The sequence below is a fragment of the Phocoena phocoena genome, chromosome 1 (assembly GCF_963924675.1).
Source record: "Phocoena phocoena chromosome 1, mPhoPho1.1, whole genome shotgun sequence".
Lineage (NCBI taxonomy): Eukaryota > Metazoa > Chordata > Mammalia > Artiodactyla > Phocoenidae > Phocoena > Phocoena phocoena.
The window spans coordinates 35,777,920-35,802,982 of NC_089219.1; the positions used below are offsets into that span (position 1 = coordinate 35,777,920).

Consider the following 25,063-nt stretch of genomic DNA (forward strand, 5'->3'; position numbering starts at 1 on the left):
ACCTTATGCAGAGGACCCTGCTGAGCCACACTATAGCTGGAATTTTGGCCTTCAGAGCTCTGAGATAATAAATTTGAGTGGTTTCAGGCTGCTGAGTTTGTGATAATTTGTTAGAGCAGCAGTAGAATACTAATACAAAGGGGTTTAAGCAGGGAGGGAATGTTAGACTCTGTGTTATTAACAGACTGTTCGTGTGCTGTGTGGAAGCTGGATTTGGGAGAGTGCAAATTTGGAGGCGTGGAAACTTGTGGGAATACAGTGGTGGCATGGGCTAGGGTAGTGATGGTGGGAAGGGGGTGTGATTTGAGATTTATTTGGGAGGTTAGACTTGCCAGAGTTTGGTCATTGATTGGGTGTTAGGAATGAGCGAGAGGAGGGACACAAGGATGACTGCTGATTTCTGGCTTGGATGCTGACTGATGGTGAAGCTGTTCTTTGAGCCGGGCTTGAGCAGGTTGGAGGATGCCAGGTCATCAACTCAGTGGTAATTCTAGGTGGTTCTTCATTTGGAAATTCTCCTATAAATACTTATTTTAAGGTAGAGTATATCAATAAGATGATTGCTTTATCAGTTAAGACCTAAATTGTTTTTTGGTTTTTTTTTTTTTAGGTCATGTAGGAAATCGTAAATCATGTGAAGATGGGACTCTTGGTATTTGTACGCAATCTGCTGCTAGCCCTCTGCCTTTTTCTGGTACTGGGATTTTTGTATTATTCTGCGTGGAAGCTACATTTATTCCAGTGGGAGGACTCCAGTAAGTATGGTCACTTTAGCCTACCCCCAGAAAAAGCCTGCTGCAGATCAGTTATTGGGTTTTCCTGTGGCTGCTCTCATATTCTTCAGAGATGGGCAGTGATAGTAAACTGAGCATTCCTGGGACTTAGGCTTAGAAACTGCTTACCACTTTTGTTGCTCTAGACTGAGAACTTTGAAGTGTTTTAAAAACTGCATGCCATGGCAAATCCTTTTATGAACTCAAGGAAGACATGCTATTCTTCAATAAAAACCCAAACCATACCAGTACTTCTGGTTCTCGAATGTTGTTCTTTTAAAATTATTATACTTTATTGCCACTCCCATTTGCCAGTTACTGCCTTAGGGCTTGCTATTGCAGTTGGTTTTTTAATGACCTTAAAGCATTCATCTTTACCTTGGATTTTGTTTTTAATTTTTAATTTTTTTAATTAAAAAAATTAATTAATTAATTTTTTTGGCTGCGTTGGGTCTTCGTCGCTGCGCATGGGCTTTCTCTAGTTGTGGTGAGCGGGGCTTACTCTTTGTTGCAGTGTGCGGGCTTCTCATTGCGGTGACTTCTCTTGTTGTGGAGCACGGCTCTAGGTGCGTGGGCTTCAGTAGTTGTGGCTCACAGGCTCAGTAGTTGTGGCTCGCGGGCTCTGGAGCGCAGGCTCAGTAGTTGTGGCGCACAGGCTTAGTTGCTCCGTGGCACGTGGGATCTTCCCGGACCAGGGCTCGAGCCCGTGTCCCCTGAATTGGCAGGTGGATTCTTCACCACTGTGCCACCAGGGAAACCCCAGTTTTTAATTTAATACTGTCTTTGTTTTAGTTTCCCTAAAGAAATTTTGTCTACTTAATCTTTTTAGCTCTTGCTGGTACTGAACTTGTACTTGAATAGAATAATGGCTTTTCCCCTACCCAGTAACTCCTAATCCCTTGCTCCCATTTGTAGTCATTCTCATGTGATACACTGTTTTCTGTAGGGCTTCCTGACCCCCCTCCCCCAACACCGACTTGATTCTGGTTCACCCAGCGTTGCCTGTGCTGTGGTTTGGGGTTTGCAGTTGAAGAGGTTGCACTGAGCTGCACCAGCCTCTGCACACTGTCTTCTTGGCTGTAGCTTCAGGTGTCACACAGTGACGACGCGTAGCTTTCCTTTTGATTCTTTTGTCTGATGGCTGTCTGAGCTGGGTGCAGGAAAATTTGGGTAGTCTGTTCTGATTCCTAACGCCTCTTCTCTAAAATAGTTTTATTTTTACAAGCACCTACTGGATGCCAGTGTGGAATTCACTTGAGAATAGAGTCAGGCTCTAGATAAGAGGTTAAACGGAGTTAGAATGAGTTGGAAGAGGCAACTGGCAATTGGCCTAATACTGTATTGACTCCTTAACGTGGGAACTGTTCCTATGAAGTAGTTCATTATTTTCTCACATGGCCCAAACTACTGAAGCAGTTTCAAGCCAATTTAAAAAGTATGGTGTTATATCTTTCATATATTGTTTTATATGTAATGTTTAAGTGCCTCTTAAATGCATAGCTTATAATTATCACTAATTACTTTGTGTTTCCAGGGTTTATTTATATTTTTCTGTTCCAACTTATTTTTAAAATCAAGGAGACGACCCAGAGTAAGGGGTGTTTATATCAGTGCAGTGTAAAATTCTGTAGTTAGAGACATTGTCCATATCTGTAATGGATGGATTCATCTGTATTCATAAAATAGGTGGAAATATGTACAGGGGGGGGGTCTCCTTTTCTGTTAAGAGCTACAGTGGAAGACATAATCAAGGATTAGATAATTTTTTCCTAGAGAAATTGAGAAAAACATTAACTTTATGGAACACCTGTTGTGTGTCAGGTTTTAGACTAGATAATTTACAAATTTAATTTACTTCTTACTATAACCATGTGAAGATGCTATTATTATTCCTGTTTTCCATTTGAGCAAACTGAAGTATTTAGTTTAATTAATTTACCCAAGTTACATAGCTAATTATTAGAACTGGAATTGAGTCCTGATTTTCTTTCTTTAAAACCTATGTTCGTTATTTTACTGAAAAGTATAATAAATACTAAGGATAAGGTTTAATTCTGTATTGTAGTTGGTAAAAACAGAGAAGAGAGAGTCTCAGAGAAGAAATAGTAGAGAGTATCAGCGTGGAGATGGATAAAGAAAAGGGAAGGAAAATAAGGGGCAGGGAAAGAGAAATAGAAAAAGTCCTCCAGGCGACAAAGGGGTTTATTAGGTTGAAGGTGATAGGCGCTGTTCATGTTCTGTAGGCTTCCGTAGTTTGTTAGTAGTTATCTGCTGTCCTTTGAGTTAGTTGTTAGCTGACTAACCTCTATCTGCACCTTTTTTGTTATTCTGACTCTCAAGTCTTTCAGATATTTGACTTTGAATAGGTTATTTAGACCTTCTTACTACAGCATATTATTTCTGTGCTGTAATATCAGAGAATAATGTCCAACCCTGATGGCTTACCAAGTCAGGGTTTACCTTTACTTTTACCTTGTTTACCTTTACTCAATAAACAAGTTCAGGCTGAAGGAGCTTCCAAAGCAGATGACTGCTGTGTGCTGAAATTTAGGTGTTGGTTTAATAGTATTGATGATGATGCCGATAATAATGAAATGAAAATAATAATTTGTTGAGTGTCTACTATATGTCTGTATTATAACATGGGAGCTTTATATTCATAATCTCATAGTTTATATTGATTATTATTATCCTCTTTTACAGATGTAGAAACTGAGGCTTCAGAGAGGCTCAGTGATCAAGGGTTTGTATGTCTCTCATCTGCAGAGCTTAGAGGGCATTTCCAAGCTTGAAAAATAAATGTCTTCAGCATTATTTTTCCTTAATTTTTATACTATTTATGACTTGACCAAGATTAAGTATTGGAATTCCTCCATGGTGGGGGGGGTGGAAGAAGAGGAGTCTAGAGTCTTTTACTATTAAATTACTCATCCAATAAGCAGTATGTTCATATTATGGCCCACAAACTGTTCTGTGTAAACTGGATATAAGATGAATATAGACTTTATGCTCTCAGCCTATAACGTGAGAAAGAACTAAAACAACATATTATAATATGTCATGTTCTAAAAGAGAGGTCTGTGTGAAATGCCATGTTAGAGCATGGAATCCCTTCCAACTAGAAAATCTTAAGATTTAATTGATTCCAAGGCATGTTGTAGAAGAATGCAAACTGTTTTGTTTTGAGCAGTTTAGAGCTACACATGGCCAAGGCCTAGTCAGATTGCCAGGACTTGAGTCAAATGCTTAACCTAGAGGCTTCCTGTATGAGATTGGTCTAGTTATCAATGTATTTTAAAAAGTTCTGTAGCTTGAGGTTTCCTGTTCTGCGTGTTTAGGAGCTTGGAGGTTGCCACTGTGACCTAACAAGTGAAACACAAACAGACTGAAAATTCAACTCTTCTTTGCTCTATAAGAGAGGGGAGCACACAGGCAAACCGCTCCCAGCAAGGCTGGAGAGGTGAATACAGGGCAACCACTAAGAAAAGTTTAAAAAGTATAACCAGTATGCTGAAAAAGGAAAGAAAGTGGAATCGTAAAATGCTCAATTAAAACCACGAAAGGCATAAAAAGAGTAGAAGATAAAAATAGGCACAAAGAATAAGGGCAACAAATAGAAAACAGTAATGTATATGGTACGTATTACTCCAGATATATCAGTAATCACTTTGAACATCCGTGGTCTAAATGTACCAATTAAAAGACAGAGATTGGATCAGAAAACAAGACTCAACTGTCTGTTGTCTTCAGGAAACCCATTTTAATTATAAAGACACATACAAATTAAAAGTAAATGGAGAAAAATATACTATGGTAACACTAGTCAGCAGAAAGTAGGAGTAGCTGTATTAATTTCAGACAAAGCAGGCTTCAAAGCAAGGAAAGTTATCACTGATAAAGAAGGCATTACATAATGATAAAGGGGTCAGTTCTCCAAGAAGACATAAAAATTCTTAATGTGTATATATACCTAACAATAGAGCCTCAAACTATGTGAAGCGAAAATTATAAAATTGCAAAGAGAACTAGATGAATCCACTGTCATAGTTGGAGACTACAATACCTCTTTGTCAGAAATGGACAAATCCAGCAGGCAGGAAATCAGTAAGAACCTAATTGAACTCAGTAACACCATCAATCAATTGGATATGATTGACACCTATAGACTGCTTCACTTAACAACAACAGAATACACATTTCTTCTCAAGCTCATGCAACATTCAAGATAGACCACATTCTGGGCAATAAAACACATTTTTTTTTCTCTTGAAGTATAGTTAATTTCCAGTGTTGTGTTCGTTTCTGGTGTACAGCAGAATGATTCAGTTTTATGTATATATACACACACACAGACATATATATTCCATTATAGTTTATTACTCGATATTGAATATAGTTCCCTATGCTATACAGTAGGACCTTGTTGTTTATCTGTTTTACATGTAGTAGTTTGTACCTGCTAATACCAGACTCCTAATTTATCCCTCCTCCCCTTTTCCCTTTAGTAACCGTAAGTTTGTTTTCTATGTCTGTGAGTCTGTTTCTGTTTTGTCAGTAAGTTCATTTGTATCATATTTAATTTAATTTATTTTATTTTTACTGGATATAGTTGATTTACATTGTTGTGTTAGTTTCAGGTGTACAGCAAAGTGAATCAGTTATACATATACATATATACATTCTTTTTTAGATTCTTTTCCCATATAGGTTATTACAGAGTATTGAGTAGAATTCCCTGTGCTATACAGTAGGTCCTTATTAGTTATCTGTTTCATATATAGTAGTGTGTATATGTTAATCCCAATCTCCTAATTTATTTCCCCCCTTCATCTTTGGTAATCATAAGTTTTTTTTCTACATCTATGAGTCTGTCTCTTGTTTTGTCAATAAGTTCATTTGTATCATATTTTGGATTCCACATATAAGTGATATCATATGATATTTGTCTTTCTCTGTTTGACATACTTCACTTCATATGATAATCTCTAGGTCCATCACGTTGCTACAAATGGCAGTATCTCATTCTTTTTCCATAAAACACATCTTAACAAATTTACAAGAATAGAAATTATATTCAGACCACAAAAGAATTAAGCTAGAAATCAATAAAAGAAAGATAACTAGAAAATCTTAAAATGCATGAAGATTAAACAACACACTTCTAAGTAACATATGGGTCAAAGAAGAAATATAGGAGATATTTTTTAACATTTTTAACTAAATGAAAATGAAAACTGATCAAAAATCGTGGGATGCAGCAAAAATAGAGGGAAATTTATAGCATTGAAGGCATATATTAGAAAAGGAGAAAGATCTAAAATCAATAATCTAAGTTTCTGCCTTAGGAAACTAGAGAAAGAAGAGCAAATTAAATCCAAAGCACACAGAAGAAAAGAATAAGGATTAGAGCAGAAATCAGTGAAATTGAAACAGCGGAACAATAGAGGAAATCAATGAAACCCAAAGCAGTTTCTTTGAAAAGGTCAATAAATCAATAACCTTCTAACTAGGCTAACAAAAAAAGAGAGATGACACAAATTACTAGTATTACAAATGAAAGTGGGATCATCACTACTGATTTAATGGATGTTAAAAGGATTATAAACAAATACTCTGAACAACTCTATGTCCACAAGTTTGATAATCTAGACGAGATGGAGCAATTCTTTGAAAGACACAATTTGCCAAAACTTACACAAGAAGAAATTGACAATCCAAGTAGGCCTGTATCTATTAAAGAAATTGAATCAATAATCAATACCGGGCTTCCCTGGTGGCGCAGTGGTTGAGAGTCCGCCTGCCGGTGCAGGGGATGAGGGTTCGCGCCCCGGTGTGGGAAGATCCCACATGCCGTGGAGCGGCTGGGCCCGTGAGCTATGGCTGCTGAGCCTGCGCATCCGGAGCCTGTGCTCCGCAACGGGAGAGGCCACAACAGTGAGAGGCCCGTGTACCGCAAAAAAAAAAAAAAAAAAAAAAAATAATCAATACCTTCCAAAACAGAAAGCACCAGGCCCACATGGGTTCACTGGTGAATTCTACCAAATTTTAAGAAAGAAATTAAGCCAATTCTCTGTCATCTCTTTCAGAGGATAAAAGCAGAGGGAATATTTGCTAACTCATTCCATGAGGCCAGCATTACTCTTAATACCAAAACCAGACAAAGACATTACAAGAAACAAAAAAATAGAACAAAAAAACTATAGACCAATATCTCTCATGAACATAAATGTAAAATTCCTCAATAAAATATTAGCATATCACATCCAGTAGTCTATAAAAAGAATTATACACCATGGTTGTGGGATTAATTCCAGGTATGCAAGGCTGGTTCAACATTTGAAAATCAATTAGTGTAATACATCACATCAACAAGCTAAGGAAGAAAAATCACATGATCACATCAATAGATGAAGATAGTGTATTTGATAAAAATCCAATACCAAGTCATGATAAAAATTTTCAGTGAACTAGGATTAGAAGGAAATTTCCTCAGCTTGATAGAGCATATCTACAAAAACCTACAATTAACATCATACTTAATGGTGAGAAAATAGAAGCTTTTCCACTAAGATCAGGAATGAGGCGATGATGTCCCCTCTCACCACTCCTTTCCACCATTGTACTGGAAGTCTTAGCTAGTGCAGTAAAACAAGAAAAGGCAATAAAAGCTATATGGATAGGGAAGGAAGAAATAAAACTGTCTTTGTTCACACATGACATAATTGTCTATGTAGAAAATCCAAAAGAATTGACCAAAAAAACTCCTGGAACTAGTAAGTAATTATAGGAAGGATGCAGGATACAAGATGAATATGCAAAAGTCAATCACTTTCCTATAAGCCATCAATGAACAAGTGGAATTTGAAATTAAGAACACAGTACCAAAGGGACTTCCCTGGTTGTGCACTGGTTAAGAATCTGCCTGCCAGTGCAGGGGACATGGGTTCGAGCCCTGGTCCGGGAAGATTCCACATGCCACAGAGCAACTAAGCCCGTGTGCCACAACTACTGAAGCCCGTGCGCCCTAGAGCCCGTGTGCCGCAACTACTGAGCCCATGTGCTCTAGGACCCATGTGCCGCAACTACTGAGCCTGTGTGCTGCAACTACTGAAACCCGTGCGCCTAGAGCCTGTGCTCTGCAACAAGAGAAGCCACCACAATGAGAGAAGCCTGCGCACCACAATAAAGAGTAGCCTCCACTCGCTGCAACTAGAGAAAGCCCACGCGCAGCAACGTAGACCCAACGCAGCTAAAAAAAAAAAAAAAAAAAAAAAAACTATATTAAAAATAAACACAGTACCCAAAATAAAATACTTAGGTATAAATCGAGAGATATTCCATTTTCATGGACAGGGAGATTCAATATTGTCAAGATGTCAGTTCTTCCCAACTTGATTTATAGATTCAAGACAATTTCAGTTAAAATCCAAACAGGTTATTTTGTGAATATTAACCGATCCTAGTGTTTATATGAAGAGGCAGAAGACCCAGAATAGCCAACCCAATTTTATACAAAAACAACAAAGAGAACTGGCATTACCTGACTTTAAGACTTACTATAAAGCTACAGTAATCAGGATAGTGTGGTATTGGAAAAAGACTAGACAAATAGATCAGTGGAACATTGATATAGAGCCCAGAAATAGACCCACATAGAGTCTACTGATATCTGACAAAGGAGCAAAAGCAAGACAATTGAGAAAAGATAGTCTTTTTAACAAAGTGGTGCTGGAACAACTGGACATCCATATACCGAAAAAAGAAAAACAAAAGCAAGAACAAATCTAGACAGACCTTATACCTTTCACAAAAATTAACTCAAAATGGGTTACAGATCTAAATGTAAAACATAAAACTATAAAATTTTTAGAAGATAGAGGAGAAAATCTAGATGACCTTGGATTTGGTGATGACTTTTTAGATACAACACCAAAGGCACAGTTCATGAAAGAAAGCACTAAAAAACTGGACTTCATTAAAATTAAAAGCTTCTGCTCTGTGAAGAGAATGAAAAAATAAGCTACAGCTTGGGAGAAAATATTTGTAAATGACACATCTGATAAAGGATTGTTACTCAAAATATATGAACTCATAAAACTCAACAATAAGAACACAGGTAACCCAATTTAAAAATGCACCAAAGACCTCACCAAAGAATGTATACAGATGGAAAATAAGCACATGAAAAGATGCTCTGTTTCATATGTCATCAGGGAATGCAAATTAAAATAACAATGAGATATCACTACATACCTATTAGAATGGCCAAAATCTGGAACACTGATAACACCAAAATGCTGGCAAGGTTGTGGAGCAACAAGAACTCTCATTCATTGCTGGTGGGAATGCAAAATGGTACAGCTACTCTGGAAGACAGTTTAGCAGTTTCTTATAAAATGAAATTTACTCTATGATCCAGCAATCACATTCCTTGGTATTTATCCAAATGAATTGAAAACGGTGTCCAAAACCTATACTTGGATGTTTATGATGTTTTATTCATAACTGCCAAACTTGGGAGCAACCAAGATGTCCTTCAGTAGTTGAATGGATAACTAAACTGTAGTACATCCAGACAATGGAATGTTATTAAGCACTAACAAGAAATGAACTATCGAAGGCATGAGAAGATGTGGAGGAACCTTAAATGCATATTGCTAAGTCTTAAGTAGATGAGTCCCATCAAGTTAGAGAAGTCTGAAACACCATGGACTTTCCTCAGATCTACACTAAACATAGCATAAAATCATGGCTACATAAGTTTAGGGTGGTCAGGCAGTAATCTTAGTTCCCCAACCAGGGATCGAACCCATGCCCCCTGCAGTGGAAGTGTGGAGTCCTAAAACCACTGGACAGCCAGGGAAGTTCTTGAACTGCCTCTTAAAATACAAATCAACACTCTTCAGAGGAAGATAATAGTACTCATAGTTTCTACATGTAATATCCACAGTGTCCAGTGTTCAATAAGAAGTTACATACAAACACACAGGAAAATGCAATCCATATTCAAGGAAAAACCCCCAAGTCTTGGTAAGATGGCCCAGATATTGGACTTAGCAGACAAAGTAGCTATTATGGATAATCTGAAGAATAAAAAGAGATACAGTGAACAATAAGTAATCTTAGTGGATAAGTAGAAACTATAAAGAAGAACCAAATGCAAATTCTAGATCTGAAAAGTATAGGAACAGAAATGAATATTTCATTTAACAGTAGACTGGATAAAACAGAAGAAGTCAATGAACTTGAAGAGAGTGCAATAGAAATTATCCAGTCTGAACCACAGAAAGAAAAACATATTGAAGATAAATGAACAGAGCCTCAGGGACCTGTGGGACAATATAAAATTTTCTAATATATATGAGAATTGGGCAGAAAAATTTTTGAAGAAATGATGGCTGAAAACTTCCTAAATTTGGTGGAAACAAATTAACTTACAGATCTAAGAAGCTCAGCAAACTCTTAGGAAGGATACATTTTGGGGGAGAGAGGAAATCTAGTTATATCACAGTCAAACTTCTGAAATCCAAAAATAAAGTGGGGACTTCCCTGGTGGCGCAGTGGTTAAGAATACGCCTGCCAGTGCAGCGGACACGGGTTTGATCCCTGGTCCGGGAAGATCCCACATTCCGTGGAGCAGCTAAGCCTGCGCGCCACAGCTACTGAGCCTGCGCTCTAGAGCCCACAAGACACAATTACTGAGCCCGCGTGCTCTAGGGTCTGCATACTGCAACTACTGAAGTCCATGCACACAGAGCCCATGCTCTGCAGCAAGAGAAGCCACAGCAATGAGAAGCCCACACACCGCAATGGAGAGTTGCCCCTGCTCACCACAACTAGAGAAAGCCTGCATGCAGCAACGACAACCCAATGCAGCCGAAAATAAAATAAATAAAAATAAAGTGAAAATCTTGAAAGCAGACAGAGAAAAGGAAACATTACCTATGGGGGTAAGAAATTCCACTGACCTTTCACTAGAAAGATCAGAACACAATGAAAGATCTTTAAATGTTGAAAGAAAAATACCAAAAACCTGTCATCCCAGAATTCTTTATGTAAGGAAAATATCCTTCAGAAATGAGGATGGAGCTTCCCTGGTGGTGCAGTGGTTGAGAGTCCGCCTGCCGATGCAGGGGACACGGGTTCGTGCCCCAGTCCGGGAAGATTCCACATGCCGTGGAGTGGCTAGGCCCGTGAGCCATGGCCGCTGAGCCTGCGCCTCTGGAGCCTGTGCTCCACAACGGGAGAGGCCACAACAGTGAGAGGTCCACGTACCACAGAAAAAAAAAAAAAAAAGAAATGAGGATGAAATAAAGACATTTTCAAATAAAGAAAAGTTAAGAGAATTTGTTGCTAGCAGAACTGTATAACAAAAGAATGCTAAAGGATATCCTTTAGGCCAGTGGGAAGTGATACTAGATGGAAACTTGGATCTGCAGGAACAAATGAAGATCACTGGACACGATAAATAGTGGGCAAATATAAGAGACTCTTTTTCCTTTCTCCTCATAGCTTGCTTAAAAGACAACTAATTGCTTAAAGCAAAAATAGTCACCCTGTAAAGTGAGATTGAGAACATGTGGTGAAATAAAAGATAGGACAACACTTGCATAAGGAGTGGGGGGTGAGTAAATGGAATTTTAGTGCTGTAAGATTATTACATTTGTGAACAGGAAATAAGAAATGGGAAATAGGAATATTGCATTTAAAGTGAGTAAAGGGTAAAGTCAGAAGTATGAAATGTCATATGTAGAGGTATTATATTGACTCTGTATAGACTCTGATAAGTGAAGGTATTCCTTAGTAGAACAACTAGTAAAAAAATAACGAAAAGAGGTTTATATCTAAGAAATCAATAGAAGAAATAAAATGGAGCACTAAAAAAATTCAGTTAACCCCAGAAAACAGCCATATAAGAAGAAAAAAACAGAAGGGAGAAATGGAACACAAATGATAAAACAGTTGACTTCATCCTTACTATATAAATAATTACATTTAAATGTGAATGGATTAAAACTCCAGTTAAAGGCAGAAACTGTCAGAATGGTTAATGAAGCATAATCTAACTATGTCCTAATATGAGACATATATTTTAAATTTAAAGACACAGGTTCAAAGTAAAGGATGGAAAATAATAAGCATAAGAAAGTTGGCACAGCTACATTAATTTCAGCAAATTATACTTCAAGACAAAGAGTTTGCAAGAGATTAGAGAGGGTCATTACATAACGATAGAAGGAGCAATTCACCAGGAAGACATATATAAGTATGTATGTACCTAATAACAGAGTATCACACCTCATTAAGCAGAAACTAATACGACTAAAGGGAGAAAAGGACAATTCCCCAATCATGTTCAAATATATTAATACCTCCGTCTCTCAGTAATTACTAAAACAAGTCAAAAAATCTGTATGGCTATAGGAGGTCTAAGCAACACTATCAGCTACTTCTACCTAATTGAAATTTATGGAACACTTTACCCAATAATGGCAGAACATGCATTCTTTTCAAGTGTAAACAGAGTGTTCATTTAGGTTGACACTAGGCCATAAAATAAGTCTTAATACATTTTAAAAAATTGAAATCTTACAGAGTATATTCTATGGTTATGGTGGAATTAAATCAGAAATCAATAATAATAAGACAGTAATTACAGGTACAGGCAAACTAAACCTTGCAGGCCAAATCCAGCCTGCTGTCTGTTTCTGTAAAGTTTTATCAGAACACAACCATGTCAATTCATTTACATATTGTCTATGGCTACTTTTGTGCTACGATGGCAATATTTTAAAATTTTATTTATTTTTATTGAAGTATAGTGGATTTACAATGTTGTGTTAGTTTCATGTGTATGGCAAAGTTATTCAATTATATACACGTATATATATTTTTTCAGATTGTTTTCCCTTATAGGTTATTACAAAATATTGAGTATAGTTCCCTGTGCTATACAGTAGGTCCTTGTTGTTTATCTGTTTTATATATTGTAGTGTATATATGTTAATCCCAAACTCTTGATTTATCCCTCACCCTTTCCCCTTTGGTAACCATAAGTTTGTTTTCTGTGTCTGTGAGTCTGTTTCTGTTTTGTACATAAGTTCATGTTATTGTTTTTTTTCAGATTCCACAGATAAGCAATATCATAAGTTATTTGTCTTTGTCTGGCTTACTTCACTTAGTATGATAATCTCTAGGTCCATCCATTTTGCTGCAAATGGCATTATTTCATTCTTTTTCCTGGCTGAGTAATATTTCAGTGTATAAATATACCACATCTTCTTTATCCATTCATTTATCAATGGCTGCTTCCACATCTTGGCCATTGTAAGCAGTGCTGCTATGAACATTGGGGTGCATGTGTCTTTTATTTTTTGCAGTACGCGGGCCTCTCACTGTTGTGGCCTCTTCCGTTGTGGAGCACAGGCTCCAGACGCGCAGGCTCAGCAGCCATGGCTCACGGGCCCAGCCGCTCCGCGGCATGTGGGATCGTCCCGGACCGGGGCACGAATTCGTGTCCCCTGCATCGGCAGGCTGACTCTCAACCACTGCACCACCAGGGAAGCCCACATGTGTCCTTCTGAATTATGATTTTCTCTGGATATATGCCTTCGAGTAGGATTGCAGGATCATATGGTAGCTCTGTTTTTAGTTTTTTAAAGAACCTCCATACTGTTCTGCATAGTGGCTGTACCAATTTACATTCGCACCAGCAGTGTAAGAGGGTTCCCTTTTCTACACACATTGAATAATTGTGACAGAGACTATCTGGCCTGCAAAGTCTAAAATATTTATTACCTGGCCTTTACAGACAAAGGTTGATGCCTCCTCAAATATTTGCCTAATAAACAAGCTCTTAAGTAACTTATATATTAAATAAGAAGCCATGAGAGAAAACAGAAAAAATTTTAAACTGAATGATTATGAAAATACTGTATATTAAAATTTGTTGGGTACAGCAAGAGCAATGCTTAGAAGAAAACTTATAGCTTTAAATGACTACATTAGAAAAGAAGAAAGTCTTAAAAATAGTGATCTCCATTTCCACCTTAAAAGGCTAAAAGGGGCTTCCCTGGTGGCGCAGTGTTTGAGAGTCCGCCTGCCGATGCAGGGGACACGGGTTCGTGCCCCGGTCCGGGAGGATCCCACGTGCCGCGGAGCGGCTGGGCCCGTGAGCCATGGCCGCTGAGCCTGTGCATCCGGAGCCTGTGCTCCGCAACGGGAGAGGCCACAACAGTGAGAGGCCCGCATACCGCAAAAAAAAAAAAAAAAAAAAAAAAAGGCTAAAAGAAGAAGGGTAAATTTAATCCAGAGTAAGTAGAAGAAAATAAATGATGGAGATATAACAGAAATCAAAGGAATAGAAAACAAACAGTTGAGAAAATTAACAAAACCAATATTTGGTTCTTTGAAAAAATTAAGAAAATTGATAAATTCCTAACAAGAATAATCATGGATGACACCAAAAGCGTAGACAACAAAAGAAAAAATAGACAAATTGGACTTCAAGTTGAAACTTTTTTGCATCAAATGACACTATCAACAGCATGAAAAGGCAACCCATGGAAAGGGAAAAAATATTTGCAATTCATGTATCTGATAAAGGATTGCTATCCAGAATATATAAAGAACTCCTACAACCCATCAATGAAAATACCTGATTCAAAAATGAGCAAAGGATTTGCATAGACACTTCTCCAAAGGAGATATATAAATAACTAATAAACACATGAAAACATGCTCAACATCACTAATCATTAGGAAAATGCAGACCAAAACCACAATGAAATACCACTTCACACCCATTAGGATGGTCATTATCAAAAAAACAAAATAACAGGTATTGGCAAGGATGTGGAGAAATTGGAATCCTTGTTGCATTGCTGGTGAGAATGTAAAATGCATTCTATGTGCATTCCTAAGTCTACCTGCTATGGAAAATGATATGATGATTTCTGAAAAAATTAAAAATAAAATTACTGTATGATCCAGCATTTGTACTTCTGGGTATATACCAGAAAGAAATGAAAGCAGGGACTTGAACAGATATTTGCACACATGTGTTCATAACAGCATTACTCACAATTTTCAAAAGGTAGAAGCAACCCAAGTGTTCATCAGCGGATGAATAGATAAAACAAAATGTAGTATATACATACAATGGAATATTATTTCACCTTAAAAAGGAAAGAAATTTTGACACATGCTGTATTGATGAACTTTGAATTCGTTGGCTAAATTTAATAAGCCAGTCACTAAAGGACCAATATTGTATGATTCCATTACATGAAGTTCCTAGAGTAGTCAAATTCATAGAGACAGAAAGTAGAATGGTGGTTGCCAGGGGCTGGAGGAAGTGGGGGAATGGAGAATCAGCTTTTAATGGGTACAGAGTTTCATTTGGGAAAGGTGAAATGTTCTGGAGATGGATAGTAGTGATGGATTCGCAGCAGTGTGAATATACTTATTATCATAGAACTGTACTCTTAAAAGTGGTTAAAATGGTAAATTTTATGTATATTTTAATTACAATAACTAATTTTTTTTAAAAATCAGGGAAATAAGAAAGAAAACATAATTTAGGAAGAGATTTGGCAATATTACTACAGATCCTACACGCAGTAAAAAGGTAATTGGCTAATATTATGGCCAGTATTATGCTAATAAAATTAACAGTTTAGGTGAAATGGACAAATTCCTTTGAAAACACAGCTTACCAAAACTGACTGAAGAGGAAACAGAAAATTTGAGTAGCTTTTTATCTATGAAAGAACTTAGATTCATAATCAGAAGGCTTCAGGCTCAGACAGTTTCACTGATGAATTCTATAAACATTCAAGGAAGAGTTTAATAATAGTCTTGCACAAACTCTCTCTGAAAATACAGGAAGAAATACTTCCCAGTCCATTTTATGAGACCAGCATAATATTGACCAAAACATGACAAATATATTACAGAAGGCAAGATTATAGGTCAGAATCCTTCATGAGCATAGGTACAAAAATTCTCAACAAAATGTTAGCAAATTAAGTCTGGCAATATATAATTACAGGATATTACAGCATGACTAAGGACTTCAAGGTTGGTTCACCGTTTAAAAATTAGTCAATGTAATTACCACATTAACAGAATGAAGAGGAAAAACCATATCTTAATCATTGCAGAAAAAAATATTTGACCAGATATCAGAATCTATTATAAAGCTACAGTAATTAAAACTGTCATACTAGCCCAGGAAGAAATTAATAGATCTGTTATCTACAGTGCATGATCTTTATATATATATATATATATATATATAGAGAGAGAGAGAGAGAGAGAGAGAGAGAGAGAGAGAAATGAGAAAAATTTACGTCACTTTCACACACCTTATACAAAAATAAATTCCAGTTAGATACAGATTTAATTGTAAAAAGTGAAATTAAACTAGCAGGAAAAAAATAGAATATAGCATTGGGGTTGAGAACGATTTTATTAGCATGACACCAAGGTAAGAAACAACACAGTAAAAAAATGAAAAGTTTTATTCTCTTTCATATGAAACTTTTTTATGGAGAAATAAATTTTGTTTTGTTTTTTGCGGTACGCGGGCCTCTCACTGTTGTGGCCTCCCCCGTTGCGGAGCACAGGCTCTGGACGCGCAGGCTCAGCGGCCATGGCTCACGGGCCCAGCCGCTCCGCGGCATGTGGGATCTTCCCGGACCGGGGCACGAACCTGTGTCCCCTGCATCGGCAGGCGGACTCTCAACCACTGCGCCACCAGGGAAGCCCTGGAGAAAGAAATTTTAAGCAAAGTTAAATGACATCTAACAAACCAAGAAAAATATTTTCAGTATATGAGTGTAAAATGACAGTTACATTATTTTTACCTTCCATATTGACAGAGATTTTAGAATGATTATGCCCTGCAGAGGTGTGAGTAAGCCATTATACACTTTAAGTGGATTTCTGGAAGACAGTATAACAATATGTATTCAAAAGTTCAAATATGCATACCTTTTGATTCTGCAGTTTTTACTTCCTGCATAATACAGAACAAGCGTGCAGAGATATATGTATATGTGCACATTGCAGCATTATTTATTAGGAAAAAATGGAAACAACCTAAACGGCTGATAGATGATTGAGTAAATAAAATATGGTGTATGCATTCAGTGGTTACTGTACAGTGATTGAAATGGCTAAGGTAGATCATTAGGTCCTGACACAAAAAGGTGATGTTTTTCGCTTACACACACACACACACACACACACACACACACACACACACTCAAATGCACACAGACATATAGGTCAACCTTAGGCCTCATTTGTAGGAAGTTCAAAATCATCAGCCCTTAAACATTAATTTGCAGTTAGAATATGCCTGGCACTGTGTCGGGTCTTTGGGATAGAAAGATGAATATGGCGCTGTCCTGCTTTCATGGTGCTTATAATCTAGCAATGCTGTGAGGTGATAACAGGTAACATCTTTTGAACACTTAACTATGTACTTGGAGTTGCACTGTTCTAAAATGCTTTGCATGCATCACCTTATTTAATCCCCTACTTGTTATGTTTGATAGTATTTTCACAATTTACAGGTTAGGTTATTGAGGCTCAGCAAGTTAATGCCTTGTTTGAGATCACATAGGTGGAGGGGTGGAGTCTGGGCTGTTGTCCCATTTTACAGATGGGAAAACAGAAAGCTTTAAGTGAATTAGTCACTAGTGGAGACAGGGAACTAAAGACTTCTATCCTCAAAGTTTGTGCTTTTAGTAGCAATACTTGATAGCTGAAGTCTTCTTAATATACTAAGTCTTTTTTCCTGAGATCTTCCTCCTCAGTTATTCCGTCACAAACTTTTTTGACCATCACAAGCTTAGGGCAAGAGACCTCTTAGTCCACTTATTCCATCTATTTTCACTTTTCAGTGGAAAAGAACTGGGTGGTATGGGTGGACTATCTCTCTACAAGCAAATTTGGGGAGGATTATGTATAAATCTACTTTAAGAGATTGTTCATATTTGAACAGTAACTCACATATGCCTTGAGGTTTTGTAATTCAAAAACTGTCAGAAATTTTTTTTTAAATTAATTTATATATTTGTGGCTGCGCTGGGTCCCTGCTGCTGTGCGCAGGCCTTCCCTAGTTGTGGCGAGCGGGGGCTCTCTTCATTGCGATGCGCGGGCTTCTCATTGCGGTGGCTTTTCTTGTTGCAGAGCACGGGCTGTAGGCGCACGGGCTTCTGTAGTTGTGGCACATGGGCTTCAGTAGTTGTGGCTCGCAGGCTCAGTAGCTATGGCTCGCGGGCTCTAGAGTGCAGGCTCGGTAGTTGTGGCACAAACTACCGAGTTGTGGGCTTAGTTGCTCCGCGGCATGTGGGATCTTCCCAGGCCAGGGCTCGAACCTGTGTCCCCTGCATTGGCGGGCGGATTCCCAACCACTGCACCACCAGGGAAGCCCCTATGTCAGAAATCTTATGGATGTAAATATGCATCAATACTCATTGTAGAGTTAACAACTAAAATAACTCACAACAAACAACTAATGGCTAAACTAATAGAAGTTTATAATTTAAAAGCAAGAGTAACAGCAATTGCACTCCATGTCCAATTCAAGACAGCACTGATGACATACGGATACAGGTGTACCTTGGAGATATTGCATGTTCTGTTCTAGACCACTGCAATAAAGCGATTCACATGAATTTTTTGGTTTCCTGGTACATATAAAAGTTATACTTATGCTATACTGTAGTATATTAAGTATACAATAGCATTATGCATAAAAAACAATGTATATATCTTGATTTAAAAAACTCTATTTCTAAAAATTGCTAACCATCCTCTGAGCCTTCAGCAAGCTGGAATCTTGTTGCTGGTAGAGGGTCTTGCCTCGATGTTGGTGGCTGCCGACTGGTCAGGGTGGTGGTCGCTGAAGCTTGGGGTGGCCGTGGCAGTTACTTTTTTTTTTTTTTTTCAGTATTTAAAAATTAAACAATGAAATCCATCATATTAACAGGCCAAAGAAGAAAAATCACATGATCATATCAGTCATTGCAGAAGAAGCATTTGACAAAATTGAATATTTATTCATGATAAAAACTCTCAGAAAAATAGAATAGAGAGGCACTTCCTCACTTTGATAAAGAACATCTACAAAAACCCTATAGCGAGCATATTTAGTGGTGAAAGACTGAATGTTTTTCTCCTAAGACTGGGAACAAGACAAAGACTATCTACTCTCATCACTTTTTTTTTTTAATACTGGCTCTCAACTTTCTTTGCTAGTGATCCACAGAATACAAAAGGAATAGTTTGACAAGTTACAGTCAGTTCGGTTTGGGATACATTGAGTATGAGTCTGAAACGCCAAGAAGAGTCCTAGATATAGAATGATGTTGATTTTTTTCATATAAAATTATCTAGCACAATATATTGATTAATCAATATAATGCCAATTTATAATAACAGCAAGTTCTCATTATATGTGGGTCATTTCTTGAGCACTCTGAACTGTTACATTGACATACACAGTACTTGCCCACTCCCATGCCAACATTACACTAGTTTTATTTTAAAAGTCTTGTTATTGCATAAATAAGTCTCCACACCTTATCACTACTACACCTTCTTCTTCCTCTTCAAAATTATCTTGGCTGTTTTGGTTTTTTTTTTTTTTCTAATACAGCAGGTTCTTATTAGTCATCAGTTTTATATACGTCAGTGTATACATGTCAATCCCAATCGCCCAACTGATCACACCCCCACCCCCACCCCCACGCTGCTTTCCCACTTTGGTGTCCATACGTTTGGTCTCTACATCTGTGTCTCAATTTCTGCCCTGCAAACCGGTTCATCTGTACCATTTTTCTAGGTTCCACATATATGCGTTAATATATGATATTTGTTTTTCTCTTTCTGACTTACTTGACTCTGTATGACAGTCTCTAGATCCTTACACGTCTCAACAAATGAACCAATTTCATTCATTTTTATGGCTGAGTAATATTCCATTGTATATATGTACCACATCTTCTTTATCCATTCATCTGTCAATGGGCATTTAGGTTGCTTCCATGACCTGGCTATTGTAAATAGTGCTGCAGTGAACATTGGGGTGCATGTGTCTTTTTGAATTATGGTTTTCTTGGGGTATATGCTCAGTACTGGGATTGCTGGATCATATGGTAATTCTATTTTTAGTTTTTTAAGGAACCTCCATACTGTTCTCCATACTGGCTGTATCAATTTACATTCCCACCAACAGTGCAGGAGGGTTCCCTTTTCTCCACACCCTCTCCAGCATTTGTTGCTTGTAGATTTTCTGATGATGCCCATTCGAACTGGTGTGAGGTGATAGCTCATTGTAGTTTTGATTTACATTTCTCTAATAATTAGTGATGTTGAGCAGCTTTCATGTGCTTCCTGGACATCTTTATGTCTTCTTTGGAGAAATGTCTATTTAGGTCTTCTGCCCATTTTTTAAAAAATTTAATTTATTGGGCTTCCCTGGTGGCACAGTGGTTGAGAGTCCACCTGCCAATGCAGGGGATGCAGGTTCATGCCCCGGTCTGGGAATATCCCACATGCCGCGGAGTGGCTGGGCCCGTGAGCCATGGCTGCTGAGCCTGCGCGTCCAGAGCCTGTGCTCCACAAGAGGAGAGGCCACAGCAGTGAGAGGCCCGCGTACCACACAAAAAAATAAATAATAATAATAATAATTTATTAATTAGTTTATTTATTTTTGGCTGTGTTGGGTCTTCATTTCTGTGCGAGGGCTTTCTCTAGTTGCGGCAAGCGGGGGCCCTCTTCATCGCGGTGTGTGGGCCTCTCACTTTTGCAGCCTCTCTTGTTGCAGAGCACAAGCTCCAGAAGCGCAGGCTCAGTAGTTGTGGTTCACGGGCCTAGTTGCTCCATGGCATGTGGGATCTTCCCACACCAGGGCTTGAACCCGTGTCCCCTGCATTTGCAGGCAGATTCTCAACCACTGCGCTACCAGGGAAGCCCCCTGCCCATTTTTTGATTGGGTTGTTTGTCTTTTTAATATTGAGCTGCATGAGCTGTTTATATATTTTGGAGATTAATCCTTTGTCCGTTGATTCATTTGCAAATATTTTCTCCCATTCTGAGGGTTGTCTTTTCGTCTTGTTTATGGTTTCCTTTGCTGTGCAAAAGCTTTTAAGTTTCATTAGGTCCCATTTGTTTACTTTTGTTTTTATTTCCATTACTCTAGGAGGTGGATCAAAAAAGATCTTGCTGTGATTTATGTCAAAGAGTGTTCTTCCTATGTTTTCCTCTAAGAGTTTTATAGTGTCCGGTCTTACATTTAGGTCTCTAATCCATTTTGAGTTTATTTTTGTGTATGGTGTTAGGGAGTGTTCTAATTTCATTCTTTTACATGTAGCTGTCCAGTTTTCCCAGCACCGCTTATTGAAGAGACTGTCTTTTCTCCATTGTACATCCTTGCCTCCTTTGACATAGATTAGTTGACCATAGGTGCGTGGGTTTACCTCAGGGCTTTCTATCTTGTTCCATTGATCTATGTTTCTGTTTTTGTGCCACTACCATATTGTCTTGATTACCGTAGCTTTGTAGTATAGTCTGAAGTCAGGGAGTCTGATTCCTCCAGCTCCGTTTCTTTCTCAGTGCTGCTTTGGCTATTCAGGGTCTTTTGTGTCTCCATACAAATTTTAAGATATTTTGTTCTAGGTCTGTAAAAAATGCCACTGGTAATTTGATAGGGATTGCATTGAATCTGTAGATTGCTTCGGGTAGTATAGTCATTTTCACAAAATTGATTCTTCCAATCCGAGAACATGGTATATCTCTCCATTTGTTTGTGTCATCTTTGATTCCTTTCATCAGTGTCTTTTAGTTTTCTGCATACAGGTCTTTTGTCTCCCTAGGTAGGTTTATTCCTAGGTATTTCATTCTTTTTGTTGCAGTGGTAAATGGGAGTGTTTCCTTAATTTCCCTTTCAGATTTTTCATCATTAGTGTATAGGAATGCAAGAGATTGCTGTGTATTCATTTAGTATCCTGCAACTTTACCAAATTCATTGATTAGCTCTAGTAGTTTTCTGGTGGCATCTTTAGGATTCTCTATGTATAGTATCATGTCATCTGTAAACAGTGACAGGTTTACTTCTTCTTTTCCAATTTGGATTCCTTTTATTTCTTTTTCTTCTCTGATTGCCGTGGCTAGGACTTCCAAAACTATGTTGAATAAGAGTGGTGAGAGTGGACATCCTTGTCTTCTTCCTGATCTTAGAGGAAATGCTTTCAGTTTTTCTCCATTGAGAATGGTGTTTGCTGTGGGTTTGTTGTATATGGCCTTTATTATGTTGAGGTAGGTTCCCTCTATGCCCACTTTCTGGAGAGTTTTTATAATAAATGGGTGTTGAATTTTGTCAAAAGACTTTTGTGCATCTATTGAGATGATCACATGGTTTTTATTCTTCAATTTGTTAATATGGTGTATCACATTGATTGATTTGTGTATATTGAAGAAACCTTGCATCCCTGGGATAAATGCCACTTGATCATGGTGTATGATCCTTTGAGTATGTTGTTGGATTCTGTTTGCTAGTATTTTGTTGAGGATTTTTGCATCTATATTCTATCAGTGATATTGTTCTGTAATTTTCTTTTTTTGTAGTATCTTTGTCTGGTTTTAGTATCAGGGTGATGGTGGCCTCATAGAATGAGTTTGGAAGTGTTCCTTCCTCTGCAATTTTTTGGAAGAGTTTGAGAAGGATGGGTATTAGCTCTTCTCTCAGTGTTTGATAGAATTCACCTGTGAAGCCATCTGGTCCTGGACTTTTGTTTGTTGGAAGATTTTGAATCACAGTTTCAATTTCATTACTTGTGATTGGTCTGTTCATATTTTCTATTTCTTCCTGGTTCAGTCTTGGAAGGTTATACCTTTCTAAGAATTTGTCCATTTCTTCCAGGTTGTCCATTTTATTGGCATAGAGTTGCCTGTAGTAGTCTCTTAGGATGCTTTGTATTTCAGCGATGTCTGCTGTAACTTCTTTTTCAGTTCTGGTTTTATTGATTTGAGTTATCTCCCTCTTTTTCTTGATGAGTCTGGCTAATGGTTTATCAGTTTTGTTTATCTTCTCAAAGAACCAGCTTTTAGTTTTATTGATCTTTACTATTGTTTTCTTTGTTTCTATTTCATTTATTTCTGATCTGATCTTTATGATTTCTTGCCTTCTACTAACTTTGGGTTTTGTTGGTTCTTCTTTCTCTAGTTCCTTTAGATGTAAGGTTAAATTGTTTATTTGAGATTTTTCTTGTTTCTTGAGGTAGGATTGTATAGCTATAAACTTCCCTCTTCGAACTGCTTTTGCTGCATCCCATAGGTTTTGGATCGTTGTGTTTTCATCATCATTTGTCTCTAGGTATTTTTTTATTTTCTCTTTGATTTCTTCAGTGATCTCTTGGTTATTTAGTAATGTATTGTTTAGCCTCCATGTGTTTGTGTTTTTTACATTTTTTTCCCTGAAATTGATTTCTAATCTCTTAGTGTCATGGTTAGAAAAGATGCTTGATATGATTTCAGTTTTCATAAATTTACTGAGGCTTGATTTGTGACCCAAGATGTGATCTATCCTGGAGAACGTTCTGTGTGCACTTGAGAAGAAAGTGTAATCTGCTGTTTTTAGATGGAATGTCCTATAAATATCAATTAAGTCTCCCTGGTCTATTGTGTCATTTATAGCTTGCATTTCCTTATTAATTTTCTGTTTGGATGGTCTGTCCATTGTTGTAAGCGAGGTGTTAAAAGTCCCCCACTACTATTGTGTTACTGTTGATTTCCTCTCTTATTGCTGTTAGCAGTTGCCTTATGTATTGAGGTGCTCCTATGTTGGGTGCATATATATGACTAATTATTATATCTTTTTCTTGGATTGATCCCTTGATCATTATGTAGTGTCCTTCCTTGTCTCTTGTAACATTCTTTATATGAAAGTCTATTTTATCTGATATGGGTATTGCTACTCCAGCTTTCTTTTGATTTCCATTTGCATGGAATATCTTTTTCCATCCCCTCACTTTCAGTCTGTATGTGTCCCTAGGTCTGAAGTGGGTCTCTTGTCGACAGCATATATATGGGTCTTGTTTTTATATCCATTCCACAAGCCTTTCTCTTTTGGTTGGAGCATTTAATCCATTCACCTTTAAGGTAATTATTGATATGTATGTTCCTACGACCATTTTCGTAATTGTTTTGGGTTTGTTTTTGTATGTCCTTTTCTTTTGTGTTTCCCACTTAGAGAAGTTCCTTTAGCATTTGTTGTAGAGCTGGTTTGGTGGTGCTGAATTCTCTCAGCTTTTGCTTGTCTGTAAAGCTTTTGGTTTCTCTGTCGAATCTGAATGAGATCCTTGCTGGGTAGAGTAATCTTGGTTGTCGATTCTTCCCTTTCATCACTTTAAGTGTATCATGCCACTCCCTTCTGGCTTGTAGTGTTTCTGCTGAGAAGTCAGCTGTTAACCTTATGCGAGTTCCCTTGTATGTTATTCGTCATTTTTCCCTTGCTGCTTTCAATAATTTTTCTTTGTCTTTAATTTTTGCCAATTTGATTACTATGTGTCTCGGTGTGTTTCTCCTTGGGTTTATCCTGTATGGGACTCTCTGCACTTCCTGGACTTGGGTAGCTATTTTCCTTTCCCATGTTAGGGAAGTATTCGACTATAATCTCTTCATATATTTTCTCAGGTCCTTTCTCTCTCTTCTCCTTCTGGGACCCCTATAATGCGGATGTTGTTGCATTTAATGTTGTCCCAGAGGTCTCTTAGGCTGCCTTGATTTCTTTTCATTCTGTTTTCTTTATTCTGTTCTGCAGCAGTGAATTCCACCATTCTGTCTTCCAGGTCACTTATCTGTTCCTCTGCCTCAGTTATTCTGCTATTGATTGCTTTTAGTGTAGTTTTCATTTCAGTTTTTGTATTGTTCATCTCTGTTTGTTTGTTCTTTAATTCTTCCAGGTCTTCATTAAACATTTCTTGCATATTCTCGATCTTTGCCTCCATTGTTTTTCCGAGGTCCTGGATCATCTTCACTATCATTATTCTGAATTCTTTTTCTGGAAGGTTGCCTATCTTCACTTCATTTAGTTGTTTTTCTGGAGTTTTATCTTGTTCCTTCATCTGGTACATAGCCCTCTGCCTTTTCATCTTTTCTGTCTTCCTGTGAATGTGGTTTTTCTTCCACAGGCTGCAGGATTGTAGTTCTTCTTGCCTCTGCTGTCTGCCCTCTGGTGGATGAGGCTATCTAAGAGGCTTGTGCAAGTTTCCTGA

The 25,063-nt window shown here is 37.7% G+C and overlaps 1 protein-coding gene across 9 annotated transcripts in view; it reads left to right on the top strand.

Moving 5' to 3' along the window:
- The first annotated feature begins 631 nt into the window (after positions 1-631).
- ST3GAL3 (ST3 beta-galactoside alpha-2,3-sialyltransferase 3) overlaps positions 632-25,063 on the top strand; it is a 197,747-nt gene continuing 173,315 nt past the window's right edge. For 5 of the 9 annotated variants that reach the window (XM_065887685.1, XM_065887704.1, XM_065887696.1 and 2 more), the window contains exon 1: positions 641-755. In XM_065887685.1, the coding sequence (XP_065743757.1) occupies positions 641-755 (115 nt within the window). Of the gene's footprint in view, positions 791-25,063 lie in introns of all 9 variants that reach the window. The other 4 variants (XM_065887663.1, XM_065887729.1, XM_065887670.1 and 1 more) reach the window with 3 other exon arrangements.